The 21,759-nt window shown below is 35.3% G+C and overlaps 2 protein-coding genes across 3 annotated transcripts in view; both read right to left on the reverse strand.

Moving 5' to 3' along the window:
• Nucleotides 1–4,887, reverse strand: part of LOC123676152 (cadherin-23) — a 29,660-nt gene extending 24,773 nt beyond the window's left edge. Inside the window, exon 1 of the mRNA XM_045611872.1 lies at nucleotides 4,684–4,887. The gene's annotated coding sequence lies outside the window, so the exon portion shown is untranslated. The remainder of the gene's footprint in view (nucleotides 1–4,683) is intronic.
• Nucleotides 4,888–9,090: 4,203 nt separating this feature from the next.
• LOC123677030 overlaps nucleotides 9,091–21,759 on the reverse strand; it is a 180,525-nt gene continuing 167,856 nt past the window's right edge. Inside the window, exons 12-17 of one of the 2 annotated variants that reach the window (XM_045613434.1) lie at nucleotides 21,136–21,288; nucleotides 18,650–18,825; nucleotides 15,190–15,242; nucleotides 14,498–14,805; nucleotides 12,454–12,603; nucleotides 9,091–10,915 (exon numbers count right to left, since the gene is read on the reverse strand). In XM_045613434.1, coding sequence (XP_045469390.1) covers nucleotides 10,778–10,915; nucleotides 12,454–12,603; nucleotides 14,498–14,805; nucleotides 15,190–15,242; nucleotides 18,650–18,825; nucleotides 21,136–21,288 — 978 coding nt within the window. In that variant the 3' untranslated portion in view covers nucleotides 9,091–10,777. Of the gene's footprint in view, nucleotides 10,916–12,453; nucleotides 12,604–14,497; nucleotides 15,243–18,649; nucleotides 18,826–21,135; nucleotides 21,289–21,759 lie in introns of both variants that reach the window. The other variant, XM_045613433.1, reaches the window with a different exon arrangement.

Consider the following 21,759-nt stretch of genomic DNA (forward strand, 5'->3'; position numbering starts at 1 on the left):
CGATTTATCATTTGACGTCATCATTTCGCATGTTCTATTGATATTGGTATTGATTTGTACTCATTGAATACAAAAACGTTTATACAGAAGTAAGTTACAGTATGAGGCAACATGAATTAAGAATAAGTGACTAAAAATATGAATGGCTGTCTAAGTTGGAAAAACTATAAGTATGAACACTATTTGTTCACTTGCTGTTAAAATAACATTTTAGTTGCATTGATCATTTTTTATCCCCTTCAATGACATTAGAAAGTATTTTGAATATGGCTCGTTATGCATATGTACCTACATCACTAAATGTAGGACGTTATATTGCAGTTTCATATCACCGTAACTAGCTCAAAGCTTAGCGACCTGGAATAAGACACAATACTTCATATTTCATTCAGAAATATTATTGGTTTCACTCTATGTACCTTCAGCGATCAACTGGTAGGTAATCAAGCTAATCTAGCAACCATCAACGGATTGCTTTCTGATATTACGGTTTATATAAAACTGAAACTGCTGTTGTTTTTCTTATAAGGAATAGAAATCAATATATAACGTTTATTATCAGCCGTCAGATTAATCAATCATGATCAATCAGAAATTTTTTTGAGTAGAGAATTATCTCCATTGATGATAAATGTGTCCTCAAATTCTATTCTGTCCATCCTCTAACACGATAACTCTCGAAAGAAAAGATCTAGATACTTGAAATTTTCAGGGTAGGTTCGGATTTAGAATTCCGAGGTTCGTTAAGGGATAAAATCTGACTGGGAGTTCCGTTGAGATTTTGCGTTCATGGCGCATTAATTAACTAGCGCTCAAAAGCTCCCCACTCCATTCTAGTGCTTTCTTCATTTTTATATTTTAAAACCAAAATCTGCATCTACTTTTCTGGTGACCTTATATCATACTCTCAAATGACATTAAATCTATTGAGGTTGAAATAATTCTAATCTCCAGATTCCCCATAGAATCATCCTTTCGTTTTCAACATAATGGAACAATTGATTGCAATATGTATATTATAATTGAATATAAAGTTTCGCATATTACTCGTTGAGAACTCTGTTATTTGCATTCTCAGAAAGAAGACATGTCATCAGAATGAAGACGAACAATAGAAATTACGAAGCATTGAAAATTATGTTGACAAGATACCCATAAATTAGCATGCCAATGGACCCAAACTTTCGTTTTCATTCTTATTCCAACGAAATTTTTAATTCAGTAATTTTTGCAGCAAAGAAAGATATGAAAAGAGAAGATTGAAACTATTTATCAGCAAGCGCAAATATCGATTGCTATAGGTACCTACCTAATCTAGCTTCGAAGAAATGTGATACTTGGGAATTAATTTTATTTTGAAAGTAATTGAACCAGAACGACTTTCTTCTTATTTTACCAATTTACCATGTGCTATTACTTTTGGATAATTGAATTGAAAATAATAAATCTCTGCAATCGTTCGAGGAAAAAACGTTTCAACTTTTTTTGAAATTTTCAGTTTGCGTTTTGGAATTTGTAGTATCCAAGAATCGAATGAAGAACCCTACAGAGCTTTTCTTGAGCATTTTTGCTTTAAATTTGGTACAAAAATCAATTTATATACCGCATTGATCATCATTTTGAAGTTCAAAATTATCATTGAAAATGATTCGCCATCTTTGCTTCAATTCTTTATTATTGGTAGTTTTGCATGAACAATTTCAAAAAAGTAGAATTTTTATAATTTTGATTTTCTCATCAAAAATAATCTTTAAAACTAAACCCAAAAAACAAAGGCCTCGTAATACAAAGATCTACTTGCCTGAAGCCTCACAAATGCTTAGGACGCCATTAGCTTTTTTAACATAATAAAACAATAAAAGTTGTGAAGAAAAAGATCAATAATAAATTATATATCAATGAAGCGAAAGAAATTGAGTTCAACATAATAAATCCAATGGGTTATATGCGAATAATGTTCCGATAAAATTAATATCTGTAAATACCAGTTATTAAAACAACATAATTACATTTCTTTGAAATTCAAGTGGTTAAAATTCACTCTGTAATGTAATGATAATTTGTAATATATTTTATGTTTTATGGATACTTCAATGGCTTCAATGCACTTAACTCTTCTCAATGTTAAAGTCGAATGATTCAGTTACACTTTGGAGCAAATGATCCATAAGTTTTAATGGTTCGAAAAATCTCAGAACTCATTTTGTTTGGAAGTTCCACTGGGAGAGTGGCATATCGATAATTTCGCGTGACTAGGAGATAAAAATTATGTAAATTTCGATGAAATACTGATGGATCTAAGATCTAATGAAAAAATTATAATTTCGTTTCAAAGAAGGATAAGAATATCAGAAATTTGCATTTGATAGAATGTAGTCACTTTTTGAGGATTGTAAAATTTAGATGTCAGCACAGCCGACTTTATAATAAAGACGGCTATGATATCAGTGATAACTGGAATCGCACTGTGTTCATCAGACGTATGGATGAAAATTCATTGAAATGAATACGAAGACCCCAAAGGCATTATGTTTTGTAACAGCAAAATAAATAATGCACACACACTAATAATGATAGTAACTATTCAGAATGATTCGCAAATATTCAATACAATGCCACCATACGAACATATTCGCTGATTCCCTTATTTCCGATTTTGTAATTTGGTCGACATGGATTTGACATAGTTTTGGGAACTTTAGTTGCCAATTTATTTTATCTTTTATTGAGTTATTTCGATTGATTTTCCATTGAACAAGTGATGAATAACTTCTACTTCGAGGCGAACCATGTTAAATCAATAAATAAAAACAAGTCTTGAGGGTGTTCATGTCAATGCTATCCCACTGTTAATCAACAACATTTGTAAATTACAAAATACAGGTCGGATTCGTTTCATTTTTTTAGTGTACAATGACGTGATAGTAAACTTGGTCGTAGCGTTTCGATTTTCGAAAAAAAATTGATAGTATTCCGCAAATTGAACTTTAGAACTAAAAATATTGCAAACATACTTCTTCCCAAAATGATTGGATTTTGTATTTGATATTTTTGAAAAATCTACAGAGAGAAGAAATTAATTGCCTTCTTGAAATATGTCATCTGGGTATAAATCCAATCGTTCTCCAATCATTTTCTGTGGACTGTGAAATTTCTTTTGCAATTTGGTACAAATATTGATTAATTGAATTGAATTGCTTCTTCTAGCTTAAATTTATGATGATAATTAAATTAAAAACAACTCTACTTCATTTATTGAAGAAATTTATAATTCTTATGGAAATTTTACAGTAGGTAAACATTTTTGGAAAGTTTTTATCCAATACTTATAGAAAAAAACGAGGAAAGCTCTAATGTGAAGTCAGGAGCTTCTGAGCAGTCATTTATTCATGCGCCAATTGCACTCTTGGAGCCTGTATATAGGTATATCCAAGCGTGCAAATGGAGCATGAATGAACTAGCGCTCAAAATCTCCTGAATTTTCACTAGTGTTTTTCAAAATTTTTTCGTAGATATTCTGCTTGAATTTTCTATTGTTGTGATTTCCCTATCAATACGTAATTTTGCACAAACCTTGAAATTGGTAATTTTTATATATGTATATGCCAAATTTCAATTCGGTTAGATCTGTTATCATTGAATTATTAGGTTTTTCCGATATCCTTCTTGAATTCTTATGGTCTTAAAAAAGAAATAAGCTTGAAATTATCATTTCATTTTCAAACTGGCGACAAGATCAACAAGAAACTTTGCATGACGCTTGAAATGGTTATTTCACATCTTAATTGTATTGATTGAATTGTTAAGTATTCAAATCATCAGGATATGACATTTTTAACGTCCTTTTCCAAGTTGAATTGTGTCCATTAACGAAATTTATAGCTGAATTCGAGATCTGAACTTACCCGGAAAATTTCAAGGTTCCAAATTATCCGTTCGAGAGTTTAGGTGTTTATAGCCGGACAGAATTGAATTAGAACACAGAATCGTCATCAGTGAGGCGACCTTTATTGTTTGAAACTATTCCTGGCACAAAATCCGAATATACAGACATCGTGACGCTATAATATATCTACCCTGTTCGGGGAACGAGCACTTAAAATACAGACATTGAAACTGCTGATAATTATTCGATATTAGTCAGGTGTTATTATTATTTATTATTACTTAAGTTAAAAGAGCAGAAATAATAACATATAAAAGTTCAGTGAAAATGTTATCAAAAAAGTACAATATAATAAAGTTCTCCCTGAATACACACGATGAGTTGAGTACACTTCGATTTGTTTTGCCAAATTTCATCAGAATCGAATAAAATATTTAGTTAAAACTCAAACCTTCATTTGTAGAAACGAAATCAAAGTTGTTCGAAATGGTATAAAATAAAATTTTCTATCCAAAATCTTGAATTTAAAGACCAAGGGTTCATCCCCAAAGTATTCACGAAGCTTTCCTTTACCATTGGAAATGAATCTTAAAAAATTTTCAAATTTATTTTTTTCGGAAAAAAGCCAAAATCAGCTAGATCCATCATTACCTAATTATAAGGAAGTATTTTACAATCACCTATATCTGTCTTTTTTATATTTAGGCCAAGGATGATCCTTCCGGTATATTTATTTTGGTTCCGCATCAATTTCGTAAAATTGGAAACAAATAAATTGCAAAAAAAATTTCACTCACTTCTTTCTGTAGAACACTGTAATTGATCCTCGGAAGTAACCAAAAAACTTCACCAACAACTCTTAATTACGTACCTACTCGTGCTGGTTTGATAGCGCGCAATCAAACACTTCGTATTTCCGACCGACATACCACGGTAGTTAACAGAGAAATAATGGTGAACGTCGCTCCTGAAGAATTTTTGTTGAACATCCGTCCGTCAACTAGCGTGGTAGTGTGGTAAAAAGTGGAGCGATCAAAGTAGCGTGACGGACACAAGCGCAACGAAAATGCAAGTTTCCGTGAAATGTACCGAACTTGCATGAGGGAAGTTCACGAATTCATTTAGGGTCTTCCTGAACAACAGAAGGGGCGATTATTATCATTACCGCAAATGTTCCTATGGTTACTTCTCGTTTATTTGAATAAAGAGCGATAGTTTTCGGAAATTCCCTTTTTGGAAGAAGATAGGGTAAAACAGGGAGACATGACGCGGCGGGAGAGAAGACGCAATTCGATAATTCATGTTTTTGGTACACGCAGCGCCGGTTGCTCAAGACAGGTGCATACAGACGGTTTACTCTTGCCGTTCGAACAAAATCATGTTGAAAGTAAGATATACTTACAAGATATTTGGTGATATATAGTTGGTAAGTACCTAAAAAGATTGCGAGGTGTTTAGTTTGATCCACTATTAATTAGAAATCCGCTAAAAGTCGACGTTCTGACGAATTTAGTTGGGTTATTATAAAAGCTATATCTATTCACTAAGCTAACTCTATCTTTCGACATTTTTTGTAACCTAAACAGGTGCATCATCTATCCCATGGGATCGGGAAAGATGACGAGTGGTATTTCGGGACAGATGACGTATAATAGTTTTTATTTTCAAAAAGAAATCACACTTTTATCATTCGAAAGGCCAAAGATGTATCCAGGTCCCGAGCTGAAGGTATGAACAAAGAAGGGCCCATAAATATTTTGAGCTTTTGCTGCACAAAACTTGACTGATTGCAGATAAAAAAAAGATTGGAAAGGAAAAAAGTAGGAAACCGTAAGAAGAATGAAAGTCACAAAAAATAATTAGAAAAGCATTACAAAAGACATCAGAAAAAACATACCCAAGAAGTTGATGACAAACAACCTTGCTAGAATAAAACGTGTAAAACGACGTTTGATGAGTTCTTCCTCTGAAGAAAATAGTGCGATGGAAAACGATTCCATAGACGACGAAATTTTTGACGAAAATTATTGCTTAGGTTGCTTGGAATGCAACGAAAATACCAAATCTACACAGGAATGGATTCAGCTGGAATGGTGGCTTTATGACACGTGCACATCCTTTAAAAACTACTGTATGCCCTGTGGGAATAAAACAATTGCCGAAAATTAAGCATGTTATGTGGAGCCTCTTGAGCAATCTCTCCCAAACCCATGGGATGCGGAAGAGATTGCCAAAATCAAAATTTTGTGTTTAGTTCATTTTTGAAAAATGTTTGAGTTTTTTTCTTGTTGATGTTATAATATGAAAGAATAATAACCAAAGAATTATTTATGATTTCAGGACCACGATCAGTTTAAAGCAGTAGATTTCCGGCACATTTTACAAAAGGTGCGTCATCTCTCCCTGTTTTCCTATATTATTTGTTGACATTTTTATATAAACAGAGCTTTTGTGATTTGCTGCTGAAGGAAAATAAGATGTTTTGTGAAGACATATTTACTTTGTTAATAGACTAAATTCGTCGTCAAAAAATATTTCACTTATACACACATTTAGGGATATCATAAATACTTGAATATTGATAGACTATAGTAACTAAATATGAGGTTAAGGGACATATGGACGAGTCTGAATAAACTTTCTTTTAGGGCCTTATGTCCCTCTTTTGGGATATACAGGGGGGGCACATAGTATTTCCCGATTTCGAAGAGGTGTTGTACAGTATGTTGTAGATCAAGGAAGGTGAGGAAGGGTAACCCAAATTTTAGTTCCTATGATGGTTATGTCGGGTGTTCATCGTGGCTCTATTGTGGGAGCCTATTACTAAAATAACAGGAGAAGTGTTTCAACATTCCTCATGCACGTCTATTCCTGGTGTCAAAACAATTCGTCCCTGGATTGCGAATTTGGAAGAAGCAGGGAGCACACGACCACAAAGAAGACGTTGGATGGTGCCACGGTTATCGTGACTGCAGATCGAAATGTGACAATGTTGCAAAATTTCTTGTAGTCTAGTCAACGAAGAGGACGTAGGTGTTTTGTGTTCCAGCAGGATGGAGCTACTGCTGCTACAGCTCAAGTCTCATTGAGTGAGAGAAATGTTCAATCAGCTCTTGGTCTCTCTGAGAGGAGATCTGAGCATTTTCGATTTTTTCCTTTGGGGGTACTCGAATGAGAAAATATTTCAACATTGGTCTCACACCCTTGAAGAACCGAAGGAGGGGATCAGAGAAGAAATTCACTCAACACCCATCGCAGAGTGCCATCGGGAAGTGGAAAACAGAGAGCTCCTTGTATTGATTCTAACGGGGCTCATCTTAGAGACATTATTCTCAAAAATTAATATTTCAAAATGAGGATGTCTACATCATATTAAAAGATGAAAAAATCAGTATTTCATTCCATTTATTTTTTATAACCCTCAATTCTGAATCGAGGAATGTTATGTCCCTTAACCTGTGCAAGGTGTCTCAAAAAATGTTATAGTTGTTTAGCTTACCGCGTGAACGCAACGATTCGGAGGCTGCAAGGATTATTTCAATCGCAGCGTGGCTCTTGGTTGCTTTGGAGTGTTTCGCGGGAGCGGATCGCGCGTTGTGCGTATGCGAATTTTACAAAAATAGTAATTCTGCAAATAAATTTTCCCATAATTCCAGGGTATCGTCACTCAAATGACGTGCCATGCATTCTTCCCAATCAGAAATGGGTAAAAAGTTTTTAAGAGACCGGTTGAACGCTAGATAAAATAAAACCCGGGCGCCCAAGATCATGGAGAACGAAACAGAACGTGCAAAGCTTTAATCGATCTGTTCGTGATGATCCTGACTTTGCCATTCGGAAACGTGTAATAGCTTTGAATGTGCATAGAACATCGGTACACCATATTTCGTACAAAGATCTAAAGCTTTCAGCAACTTCATACAAACCATATGTTTCTCTGCCACGAGTTCGTGAAAATTTTCCAGGCAGATTAATATCCAGTAGAGGTCACATCCATTGTCATTCAGGAATGAGTAGGTCGAATTTTGCCTCCTTTCGACAAGATAACATCACTTTGTATGTCGATGATCAATAATATCAAATAAAAGCTTAAATTACATGAAATTCCGAATAATCCGTAGTCGTCTTATAATTCCACAAACGATTAGACAAGAAAAACTATATTCATATTGTTCAACGACTAGTAGTACCAGATCTTATTTGAATTTTGTAGATAGTTTTCATCTCATAGAGGAATCATTTTTCCCATTTCATTCACAGATGCCTCGAGATGACATTTACAATTCCCAAAATTTGCATGTTTGGGATGAAGAAAATCCTGATGCAATCCCTCCAAAACAATCTCAGTATAAATTATCAGTAACGTTTGATGTGGAATAATATAATATAATGATCTCTCATGAGTTCCTCATGTTTTTGAAGTTAGCCTAACTGGAGAGGTGTATTTGATTATCCTAACCGAACAATTTCAAAAATGATGGATTGGGCGAGGTGGCCCTTTAGTTTGGCCACCAAGATCTCCTGATCTTACTCCTTTCGACTATTTCTTGTGGGGTCATATGAAAAGCAAAGTATATAACGTTGATATCAACCATACACCTGTTACAGCAAATTACGGATACCTGTGAAGAAATAAGAAGTAATCCCAATGTTATAAAGTAATAAGCTACATTATCAATATCAGAACGATCTTTGAACAAAATCTGAAAGCACACATTTATAACATATGGACATTGAAATTTTGCTTGGTCGTAGAAGTGAACACGATTTACTAAATCATTTTTTATTGTCAACCTCTATTTGACTTTTAAACCGAGCTGCTTCATTACAGATTTATTTTACCTGATGTTTGTGTCATATATGCACACACACACATCAAGAATTAATGAGGAACATCTTGGAAGAACAGACCTATTTTAAGCGTTTTTAGTGTTTTCATCGCTAATTAATGAAAAAAAAGTATTTTATGGAGAGGAATATAATGATTCCAATAGTTCTTATTTTGTTATCAATTTCATATTTATATTATATGTGTTCTTCAATTTTTGATGATAGTTCCATTATTTTCAATATCCATATAGATATATTACCTTCATATGGCTTCTCTTTCCGAAACTCCAATCACTACATTCCTATAAGATAAGAAATATTTCACAAAGCTGAAATCCAAAATATAATTATAAAGGAATCAATAAAATAAAATCTGAAAGATTTAACGATATTTATTTCATCTTTGGTTTTAAATAAGAAGAGATGAGAGATTTTTCGATTAAAATAATATTTACAGAAAGAAGGAGAAACACTATTAAAACTTTTCTATATTTAAAATTCATTGAGAAGTAGAGGTAATATCCATTTTCATACAAAAAATAAATAATGCAGTTTCTATTAGGCAAATATTTAGAATAATTTTTCATCCTCTTATAGATAATTGATTTCATATATTTTTTTGTTAATACTGTGCATATACTACTTCAAACATTTCACAATTTGATGTACATATTTCAACTACATCGATTCGAATCTATATCTATTCTTAAATTATAAGTTTTGTAATTTGGTATCTTCACAAAGAATATCTTTCTTTGTACGCATTAGACTAGCTTACACCTCTAAGTACATTTTAAATAAGATGAACAACATGTCAGCTCTGAGAATTCCAATATTTCATTGAACAACCGAATTGTTTCAATATCTGAGAGTTATTCGGAGTTCTAGGAATTTTTAAATTGAATATTTGCTGAAGACTAGACAGTAAGGAAATTAAGTTACTCAATCAGGTCTACCTCTTCCAAACTGAATAGTTAAAATTATTAAAATATTCAGCTTTTGGGCACTGCATCAGTATTGCTCTTGACTATTTGATATTTTCCAGAATTTTTGGATATTTACTTCACTAATGAATATGGATGGCGATATTCCTTTAGATTCCCAAATACACAGCCTACGAATAGATCACAATTAACAGGATGTTCTACAAAGTTGAATACTTCCTAAATGGAAAATATAAATACTAAAGAAATATTAAAACGTAAAAACTTCACAAACTAAAAATACAACTTGAGGAACAACCTGTGAATATACAAAAATAATTGAAACTGGAATCTTAAGATAGATATATAAGACAAAATATCAGTTTAAATGTCACATCTGGATATAAGTGTTTGAATTAATTTTGAAAGATTCCATTTTCAAATATTAATAAAAATATATAATAGATATACACATATGTAGACAAATCAAATTATCACAATTTTTTTTAGAGATATTTTACATGAATTAGATGCAACATTATATATAATCAATAATATACAGAAAACACGAAGTCCTCGTGAATAAATCCAACTCTTAACAACTACATTCTATAATTGGTAAATATTTTTGGGATAATCAAGTGGATGCATTCATTGTCAAGGCATGACTTTGAGTACGAGAGAATATAATAGCTATGCCATAATTTTAGACTAATTTAGAATATGGGAGTACAGAACAAAGCAAAAGTTCTCATTTAATGTATGATGTTTTGTGACCTCACTGATTATTATAACTTGAAGTTGGTTGGGAAAAAGGATGAAATAACAGAAACCACTTATATTTTTGTAGAAATTGACCTATTTGCAGTTTGTGTTTTTTGACTCTATTGTTATTTTACCATTTATTTTATTATTTGTTCTATTATCAATCCTTGTATGATAATCACAATCCCTATTGCAGTGCCCTGAGGATGACTATATAAAAGTCGAAACGTCGGCAACAGATCCATAGTGGTTTCAGTTATTTTGACCTTTTTCCCAACCAACTTCAAGTTATAGTTCTTATTTAATCCACTGTCGTTTTGCCTTTGCCCTATACTAAGAAGAAATGCATCTTCGGCATTTTAAGTACTACAATTCAATTCGCAGCATTGCTTTTAATACAGTCTTCCTTTGAATTTGTTCTGGAAACAACAATACAAACTGGACCCCTCACAATTCTCAATAAATCAATAATTTCCATTGTAGACAAATGCTCCACACTCTCGTCGTTCACCTGAAATATACATCCAATTAAATTTATATAATCAGTAATAATATACAGGGTGGCCATTTGAAAACGAAACAGACGAGATTACAGACGAAATAAAGTTTTTCGATAGAAATGCTCGGACAGGTCGATTTCTGTTTCGAGGGGGACAACTTAAGATGTAGGTTACGGACGCATAGCGCTTCAACCCTTGCTACTACAACCCTCACCCCCAAATTTTGAATAGGGAAGATGGGGTGAGTGATACCTCATTTGAAAGGTATTTTTATACTGATTTCAGCACAGTAATAGTTTTTTCATTTTATGCATTAGTTCTCGAAATATTCTTAACTAAGTATTTGAAAATGAAGTGGTGTTTTCATGGCACTTGTAGTGTTTTGTGAAAAATCGACATTTTGAGCTTCAAAACAACCATGACTGTGGCTTCCTTCCTAACTAACTAACGCATGAATATTTCGAGAACTAATGCATAAAATGAAAAAACAATTACTGTGCTGAAATCAGTATAAAAATACCTTTAAATTGAGGTATCACTCACCCCATCTTCCCTATTCAAAAATTGGGGGTGGGAGTTGTAGCAGCAAGGGTTGAAGCGCTATGCGTCCGTAACCTACATCTTAAGTTGTCCCCCTCGAAACAGAAATCGAAGAAATACTCTTTGGTAGGTACATTATGTACCATTATAGACCAAGTTCATCATGATGGTGTTGGAAGGACAATTTTGTTGACCGAAAATATGACGAATTTCATGAAATGTAAGTTTTATAGGTTCACCGTATAGAGAATTTTTATGCGATTTTCGAGAAAAATTGGAAGAATTGTAGCCATAGAGTAATAAACATAGATAGAGGAAGTATCCAGAATTTTTACATATCCCCAACACGGTTAGATTACGTTGTCGGATTGTGATATATTTTCAAATCCACAATTTTACTATATCATTAAATTGAATGAAATATATTTATTTGAATTATTCCCGATTAAATATGCAAATTTGAATATTTGGATTCGATATTTCTCCTAATTGTTGAATTCATAATAAGCAAAATATTTATTATTTTCTCTATTTACCTGCTGATGTCTTTTGCTCTCCTAGCGTCATCGGTTGATTCACGTTGATTGGCGCGCTTGAAGTTTGTTTTCGGAAGTTCTCATATATTTAGGTATTTATTTCAATATATTTCGAGTTAATATGAAATGTTGATTCACTATGGGACATGAGAAGTGCGTTCTTTGTGGAGAAACTCGCGAATTGAGTGAAATATCGTCTCACTGATATGTCTTCATTTCTGCGCGCTTCAGGTCAAATTTGATAGTTCGAGTTGGGGACAAAATTTGCTTACTGAAAATGACATATGCTCCCTCTATCTATGTTTATTACTCTGAGATTGCAACAATTGGCAAAATTGTCACAAAATAAATGTCAAAAGTATCATGTTGCTCCGATTAGCCCCTATTGAAAAACAAAGTTCTTGTTGAAATTTTTTTCCTATTGGGGCAAAATTAAGGTGAAATTATTATACTTCCATTCAAAAACCACATACCCGTAACACACGATCACCTGGTTTAAGTCGACCATCCTTTGCTGCCACACTGTTTGCGTACACGGCGCTGACATATGTCACTCCTGCTGCTCCTTGTAAACTGAATCCTAATCTGCTATTCCATCCACGGTTAAGTTCGATGGCAAGAACCTAATGAAATCATTTTGAAAATTAAGTTTACTGAATAATTATTGATTCAATTAATTGTTGTTGGATTCTCTATTCGAGATATTGATGTAGGTACATGCGGATGTCCAATTCAATGAACATCAATATTCCACACTAATTAATAGGTTTCGTACAACAAATATTGCACAAACTGCAAGTTCCTATACATGGACATTGTATATTGATCGACATATAATGGTAGGGATATGCATACAGTTGGAGTTTCGAGCATTGCAGAGGCTTCTAATGCCTGGTGTCTAAAAAACAGGTTCTCTCAATCGACCTCTTGGGAGAATTATTGCGGTCTATGTTGGCATGATGTCAACAAATCTGATGCTTTTTCTACAGGATGAAGTCTTTCATAGGGTTCAAAAATTATAAAAATGAACAACCAATCTTTTCGTTTCAAATTTTTAAGCAGTGATATTATTTTTTTTTAATATATAATATCACTCAAGTATGAATTTATTTTTACAATTCTCATATATTAATCGATAATTTTGACTACCCGAAATGTTGTTGATGGAATCCTAATAAATTCTCTTCAATTGCTTGAAGGATTCGAATAGGTGAATTTTAATTGTAGAAAACATTCAAGAGCAACATGATTGCTCTCCTTAATGGTGACCTTAATAAATACATAGCGTTTGTCTTCGCTGTCTGACCTCTAGATGTCTTCTACATCTTGGGGGATCTTGACAATCTTTATCTGTGAGCTTTATCTCAGTCATCGTTTTCCTTATCTCTTCGTTTCACGTCTTCCTTTAACGAATACCATATTAGTGTCCAAATTAGGCGGAGCCTAGATTGGATCTGTTTTCTCCAGATCGGCTGTCGGTAGTTTGACCAGATAAAGTTCAGATGGAGCTGCCTACATTGGGCGATCATGGAGTGCAGAGCAGCGACTCAAACATTACCGAGAGAAATGTTGATTTTCCTGTCACTTGATCAAGAAGAAGATCATAAATAAGTTTGAATTTCAACTAATAATAGAATGAACGATCCAATTTATAGAACCAATCAAAGCTGAGTTATCTGTTGCAAATATCTTACATCTAAATCCTATGCTGGAGCCGATTCATCTCTCTCTACACGTTGTTTACATATCATTGCATAATTTTTCCTGATTCTCCGATCACTCCCAATATCTTTCGACGAAAAGCGGGTTCGATTTTCAGTAAATTCAGCCAACGCAATTGATGGAACTTTTCAGTGGTATAGGTAAAGAAACACTCTGGAGTTTCTAGGTTGAATCATTCCAATAAGGTTCTTCGAAACGTTGGTACCACGAGATCTAAGAAGTCCATGGATCATAGCAAGAATATGCTTCACCTCCTTACTGGATTCCTTCTAACAGGGCATTGCCGCCTTAGGAAGCAACTAATGAAAATGTGTCTAGTAGAGAACGATGATTGCAGATTATGCGGGAAGGAGGAAGGAAATTCCTATCACTTGGTGACGGAATTCCTCGCCATCGATAGCCAACACAATACATGCTTTGGACAAGAAAGTTGTGAAAGTGAGGAGGTAACCTTTTTGAAGCTATCCCAGATACTGGAGATTACTAGAACAGTAGAATTGGAGGACGAGCTCTAGACTATGACGACTAATGGCGAGAACAGCTCTTTTGAGGGTACAATAGATCATAATGCGCTGCAATTAAATCTCCTTCAATCTAATCTAAGTTCACATTGGTAACGCAGAGTCTTTTGCAACAAACACAAAGCATTCCATCAACAACTTTTAGAGTAGTCATTGAAAATAAGTGTATCGAATTGTTCATCGATTTTTGATCAACACAATGTGTTCAGTTTCTATAACCATTTGAATTCTCAGAGGATTACTGGATTATTTCTTATTTATACTATTTCCTTACCTCGTTTTCTTCCCGCATCTTGAAATCAGCCGTGCACTGGATAGGCTCCTCCTTCTCCTCCAATACAGCGCCTTTCCACCTCCTCATCTGGGCATCATCTTCTTGGGTCGGAAGCACCGTCCTAGAGGTCGTCGGAGGCTGTTCTTCGTGGTCAATGACACAGGACGGATGGGCGGTCTGGTACGCTGGGTTCTTGTAGCTGAACCCGGCGGAGGAATTCTCGAGGGGAATGTGGGGCATGCTGGCAGGTCCCTGACCGAAGCTGTCATTGGCTTGGCCTTGATCTGGGCCCTTACCTTCGTCATGACCTAGGTTATACGTAAGATTAGGCGCGTCTAAAACTTCAGCGTCAAGATTATTGAGTTCGTATGCGTTGTGGGCAAGGGAGAAGTTGAAGCGGGGCTTTCGCGCCACCACCGGAGTTTGGTTAGGATTGTAAAGATCAAGGGAACTGGGTCGAGACGGTTTGTCGCAGTCGTCCGAAGAGTCGACTATGAACAGAGAGGTGTCGTCGTTGAAGGGGTGCGCGTGGAGAAGCAGCCCCTCGTGAAATTGATCGTTGTCGCTTATAGCGGGGTATTTGGTGGAAGAGTGATCGGTTTCTTGAGAGGCATCGGATGGGTAAGGTTGGCGACGCAGCCTCCTGGGTGAAGCACTTGGTGAAAGTGATCGTCTGTATGTGTCTTGATTACCTGGGATCAGCTTACGGACCGCTATATCGTTCAGCATGTCCACAGCCTCCTGTCTGCAGAATGAAAATGAAAGATTTATCAGTATTTGAATCAAACATCACTAAGGTTATCGATTTTTTTTTACCATTGACAAATTCGTGGTAGTTTGAACTGCACAAATACTAAAAAGAACTCATTTAAATATATTATAACATGAAGGTATTTAAGTCCATTAGTCCTATTTAGCAGAATTTCAACAGCTTTCGATCACAATGAGTGTAGGCACGACAATGGTGAAATACTATTGAATATGTACTTCAACACCAGAAAATATTCTGAAATCATGGAATCTGTACCTTTCGATCGTTATATCGGAAAAGATTTCGGTTTGGGATTCAATAGGAATTTTAGAACACCATGCCAAATAACGAACACGCCTTAGCAGAGCCAGCAATATAAAACATGTGCTACGTTCGAAGTAAAACGGTCTTCGAAAAATTTAAGATTGCTAGTTATTGGAAGCGAAATATTGAAACTACTGTTGAATATATAAAATTCATTTGCTTCAGGTTATGACGAAATATTCAGTTATATTGATGTCAGTGGCGGGTTGTAATCTATTTGAGAGGAACTGCTACCGAGCATAAGAAAAGAAAAAAATCAAAATTTGAAAACGAACAAAAGGTGTAAGTCGAGCATGGACCATTCATTTCATTAACAGATTTCAATTCAATTTTGAAAGGTTTTTTATACTATTTCTTCAATATGAAGATAATATTCCCTACTCCAGCCATAGAACCACGCTGAAACAACCATCTGGCCTCTACTCGGTGAAGATATTTCTCAATTGCTATTGGTCAGCTGAAGATCACATACAGGAAAACAAAGCTGTGCCTGATTGCTGGCTTAGTAGGTTCATCAGAGGTGTATCAGATAGATAAAAATGAAATATTACACGCTTATTAAAATAAAGAAATTCGATATTTTCGTTTTCAAAGCCGCCTGCAATTATATGTATCAACATGTTTACATTAGGGTTGGTGTATAGCAGATTTGGATTTAATCACATTTGGTTGACGAAATGACGCAAATTGGAGTTGGTAATATTAAAGTGTAACATGATACAAGAACACCAACTTCGCACAAAAAGATGTTCAAATTGTGGATTTCGAGTACAAAATGAGGAAAATATGATATTTTTCCAAATATCTGCGGTGATGGAGAATTGGATGAGAAAAACTGAGCTGGTGCAGTGGTAAAGTCTAAAAGGACTTCATATTACAATTATTTAGATTTAGGTATCATTCAAGTGTAATAAACGCCTAGAGAAACTATAGACGATTTGGTTTGAAAATTTTCAAAAGTCACAGATGAATCGAAAAAACTTCGGAGAAATATCCAGGCATCTAAAGGTATGAAAAATGGTTATCGGTTAATTTAAAATGTAAGTATTTTTTGTAAAACCTTATGGCCTTTATGAGAAAACGTAATTCTTAAGCTGTTTTGCTCAGACAATATTCCTATAAATTACTCGAGATAGATTTGGAATCCTGGAAACCATTTTAGAGATGAGTATGTTTTTTTTTATGGATGTGAGTATATTTACATCCATATCAAGTCATGACATCGATGAAGACGAATTCGAAGATCCAATTGAAGGCTTTTACTGCAGATGTAAAACACGAGCCAGAACGTTGATAACCTGAGTTCATATCGCAAGCATTTTATGGTTTCTGGGATACGCGTATCATCAACTCTAACAAAGCTTTGCTGGAAAATGTTCAACATGCCATCTCACGGTACATCGCGCAATACCCTTAATTGATGGCAATAATAAATGATCAAAAGGAACAAAGTTACCCATATCAACTTTGTAGCTGACGATACTGTTGAAATCCCGCTTCAGAGCACAGAGACTTACTTGATAGTGCGCTATTCAAGAATGTTAATGTTGTAATTAATTTATTGATGTGCCTATAATATTCCAATCAAAATAGCGAAATACTGAACGAATAATGAAAATGAAACATTGTATGGACAGAACACCTAGGCAATTACGTTTTCCACCTAATCATGTAACTTATGAGTAAAGTCCTTGAATAGTCCTAAAAAATTAAAAAAAAAACCTAAGCGATTAACGGAGATTGGCCTTTTTATATACAAAGTAGCAGAAAAATATCCATATATGTTGCCTGATAGAAAGTTATGATAATATTACATTTCTAGCTTTTATCACTATGTCTTCTTTGATCACCCTATAACACCTATAACTTGGGTACCATTGTTGACCATAGTTATCCGATCAGCTCTTTTTATTAGGGGCATAAAGGTCTACAAAAATAATACTAAAATTTGAAATGAACCAGTAACCATTTGTCATAAATTCAGTTGCCTGGTCCTTAGCATAGAGTAAGATGTGTAAAACACTGATGTGCTCACTTACTTTCGAAAAACCTTAAGATTAAAGTGGCGACTTTCCAAGGGAAGAGCCTTGGATTTCAATGGTATTGGTCCCTTTCCACTTGATTTGCCCATCGTTTCCTATGGCACTCACGTCGTCTTTCGGTCATTATCATGTTTTGAGGTAAAGTCAACAATAATAACAAGATCAACGACTTTTGACAAAACAAATGAATATTTTAGAATGATGCCGTTGATTGGTCACTGTGCAGTGACTGTATATACCACAGTGACGACAACTAGACAAGTAGATTCAAACATTAAGCGGTGTTTCAAGTTTCAGAGTATTAACTGCACCTACGCAGAGGGTGGTTGACAGCTCGTTTATTTTGATAACATCTTCACATTTTGGGGGGGTTTGAACCCCCTAAACCAGTCACAATCACTAACAAATCAAACAAGAATGCATGTGAAACAGTCTGGCATTCGAATGTAAATAGTGAAAATCAGAGATCTCTGGTGAAAGTTCGACCTTTAATGGCGGAGAGGGCTCCAACCAATCAAAACGCTGACGAGCAGTGTCGTCACTGTAGTATATAAAGTCACTGTAGGTCAATCCTTTGTATAGCGCCACCTTAAGGAAGAAAAGAGAAAAGGAACTCATGCCGAGTCAAGTCACCAGAATTATCTTTAAAAAAATTTAATCAGTGAATACACCAGTATTTCAGACACCTTAGCGTAGAGTTGCAATCTACGACCTACAAATCTTTAAAGAACAGTAGTAGGCGAAACTTCAGGTAAGAAACTCACTAGACCACGGCTCAAAAACCCGGAATTTTTCAATTACGTGAGGTAAACATATCGATCACAATAAATTGTCAATCATCTCGCATCGTCGCATACGACCTTTACAGATAGCTGATTGCCACGACGTAAAATCAACAGGACGTCTTCAGCCAAACCAAATAGGGCCAGTCACACGTTCCACGGGCTTAGGCTATGCCGCCATCAGTCGGCGTAATGATTCCTCCACTATTCAAACAAACAGTCACACATGAAGCTCAGGGCTTACGGCCATTACCTCAAATTGGATTTCCGGGAGAACGATGTCCTGGGGGTAGTCTCGGTCGGGGACAGAGCAGCCACAGGCGTCTGGGCGGCGTCCCTATACAGGCGCAATTTCACCTCCTCGTCGCACTGCCGCAGAAACTGCACCGCTTGCTCGTGGCTCATGGGAGATATTTCAACGTCGTTCACCTGGAATTGGGCAATTTTTAGCATGATGGAGGGACTTCGGAGGGCGGCGGACCTGGTGGTCTTATAGGGCACTGAGGACCCTCTTTATCGGTCGGATAAACATTAATAAGAGGGTAGAGGGAAGTGAACGTGTGGCGTTCGAGGATATTTTGAGGAGATGAAGCATGAAAAGATGTGCGGGAGGGGTGAACCTTTAACATACATACGAGGTGGCACACATCTTGGAAACAGTCCAGCTGGTTATGAGTTTTTCTAGGAAATGCCAAGACAGGTCGATTCTTGTATGGAAAGTTATTGTTTATTTGTGGGTGAACGATTAACCCCTAAAAAATCTCAAATGGCAAGGGGTTCCGAGTGACACCTAATTTTGAAGGTTTTGAAATTCTATTCACGAATATGCTGAAAAATATTCGTTTAGCGTTGGCTTCAGAGTGGCAAAAGCATTGAAAGTGATGAGTTAAGAGCATTAAGTTTCTGAACGAAGAGAATGAGATGATCCCGAGGATGATCCAATTGCTAGCCTTTTCCATCTGAACATTCATTACGTTTTGGTTGATATCTTGTTGATCATCTGAACCATAGAAAATTAATGAAGAATACTGAAGAAAAATAACCAATACTTCCTTGATAATAGGTCTCATCGGGTTTAGATTCTGCTTATAAATATGTATAAACAAAGCTGGAATTCTTTCCAGCGCCAGCGGAGGAACAAGCCGCTCACCAGAATCATAATAATATCTATCAAATCAATAATGTTTCATTCTACTAAGTCTTGAAATGAACAATTCTTCATTCAAACAGAACTTCCAAAAAAATTAATAATATTTCCGTAACAACAGATTCCACTAGATTGACATTTTATTTGATTATGTAAAATCATGACTTGAATGTTTTTGCCTGAATTTCAGGAAGATCGTTTTTTCAGAAACCTGGGTCTTAGCAAGAATACACTACACCTCCTCACTGGATACCTCACAGAGCATTGTCGCCTGAGGAAACAACTCACGAGGATGGGTCTAGCAGAAAATGACGATTACAGATTCTGTGGGGAGGAGGAGGAAACTCCGAACACCTGGTGACGGAATACCTCGCCATCACAAGCCAACGCAAAATCTGCTTCGGACAAGAAAATTGTAGAAGTGAGGAAGTAGGCTTCTTGAAGCCATCCCAGATACTGGAGTTCATTAGAACTCTGGAACTGAAAGGCAAGCTGTATATCACGCTATGGCAAGAATAGCACAATAGACCATTAGGTCGCAGTGGAAAGGAACCCCCTCAATTGAATCTTAAAGTAACAATCAAAAAGAAAACAATTGATCAAATTTCGAACACTCACATTATGCTCCAAATCTACTTGGAATGCGTGTCCCGCTCTTGAGAGTGACTAAAAAAATCGATTTTCAAGAGAAAATATGTTTTTTACCTGTCTGGCCCGAGACGTATTCTGTGAAGTGTTTGGCACTTTGGAAATATTTAGTTTGACTGTTTTATGAGGGCACTCTGAATAAGTACTAGTTGGAAAAAGTGCTATAATATTGGTTTGGCGATTTTCTGAAAATCTCGTGAATTGGAAATATTTCAGCATGACAAATGAATTTCAGAGGGTAATGGCGTAGGTATTGGTTGCATGGCACCGAGACCCTTTTTATCGGTCGAATAAACAAATATTACAGGGGACAGGGGGAGAAATGGGACGGTCGAAAAGGTTTCCTTAAGCATTGAAGTGATGAAATATGAAAACAGGTACGACGAGGGAGCAACCTCCATATCTTATACCTAATAGCTAAAAAAAATACTGCAAAAATTGCGAAATGGTATTTTCTCATCAATCAATTCAATTTTCAAATATAAAAATGCAGATTCGATCAAAATTATATCTATTAATGCTGATATTAAAGCAACATTTCATTCTTACATATAAAAAATTACATAATTCTTCTTGAAAAGTCATATGAAAAATTTTTCATTTTTTATGTAGAACTGTGAAAGTGGAAAAAAGTTTTCCAGCTCAGAAAAAATAGAACACCACGTGACTGAAAGTATTATTTTTATTACGTAGTGCTCAAACAATAACGTAACTCAAAAATCCGATTTCTATCTAATCCACAACTAAAGATATGCACCACCACGCCACTGTTGCAGGACCCTGTTTAAATTTCTCATGATTCAACATTCTTGAACAGAACAGAATTGCCACTTAGTCCTCTAATCAAATACCCCCATCCTTGTAACATTCAAGAGTGATCATGTCGGAAAATAGATCTCATGAAGAACACATTCCACGTAACGTTTCTATAGATTTTCACTTACCGCAACGATTTTATCTCCCGCCCTAATCCTGCCATCGGTTAGGGCTGGTTCACGGACTAATGCTCTCACATAATGACCGAGGGCGCTATCATCTTCTTTCCGAAGCGTGAAGCCCAGCGAACCTTGTATCTTGTTGATGATTATCTCGAATTCCTGAAAAAAGGATAATTGACATGTTGAATTTTGATCACTTGCAAATGCATAGGTTTTTTCAAGAAAAACAGAGTAGACATAAAAATTTCCCCTTCTTGCTATATTTAGATTCCCACAAACCAAAGCCGGTTCAATATCTCATAACTGACTTCATTTCACGGAATTCTATCACTGGAATAAATAATACCAAAAAATGTAATTCATAAAAAAAAAATCTTGGTTGTGTAACTTGAATATTGAAAGTGGAAGGATCTTTCAAAAAGCAAAAATCTGTATAAAAACTGTGAAATAAAACCTTACTAGTTTTCGAGTTAAATGCGATAAAATTAAATTGGAGATTTCATCCAAACTCTCCTTTGAATTTTCAAAAACTCAGTTGAAGTAGGTTACTTCACTGTAATCCAAGGTATTCATATTTTTTGCTCTCAAAGTTTTAGGGGCTAGTCAACCCATTTCAATGGTTATCCTTCA

The sequence above is a fragment of the Harmonia axyridis genome, chromosome 3, assembly GCF_914767665.1.
Source record: "Harmonia axyridis chromosome 3, icHarAxyr1.1, whole genome shotgun sequence".
NCBI classification, from domain to species: domain Eukaryota; kingdom Metazoa; phylum Arthropoda; class Insecta; order Coleoptera; family Coccinellidae; genus Harmonia; species Harmonia axyridis.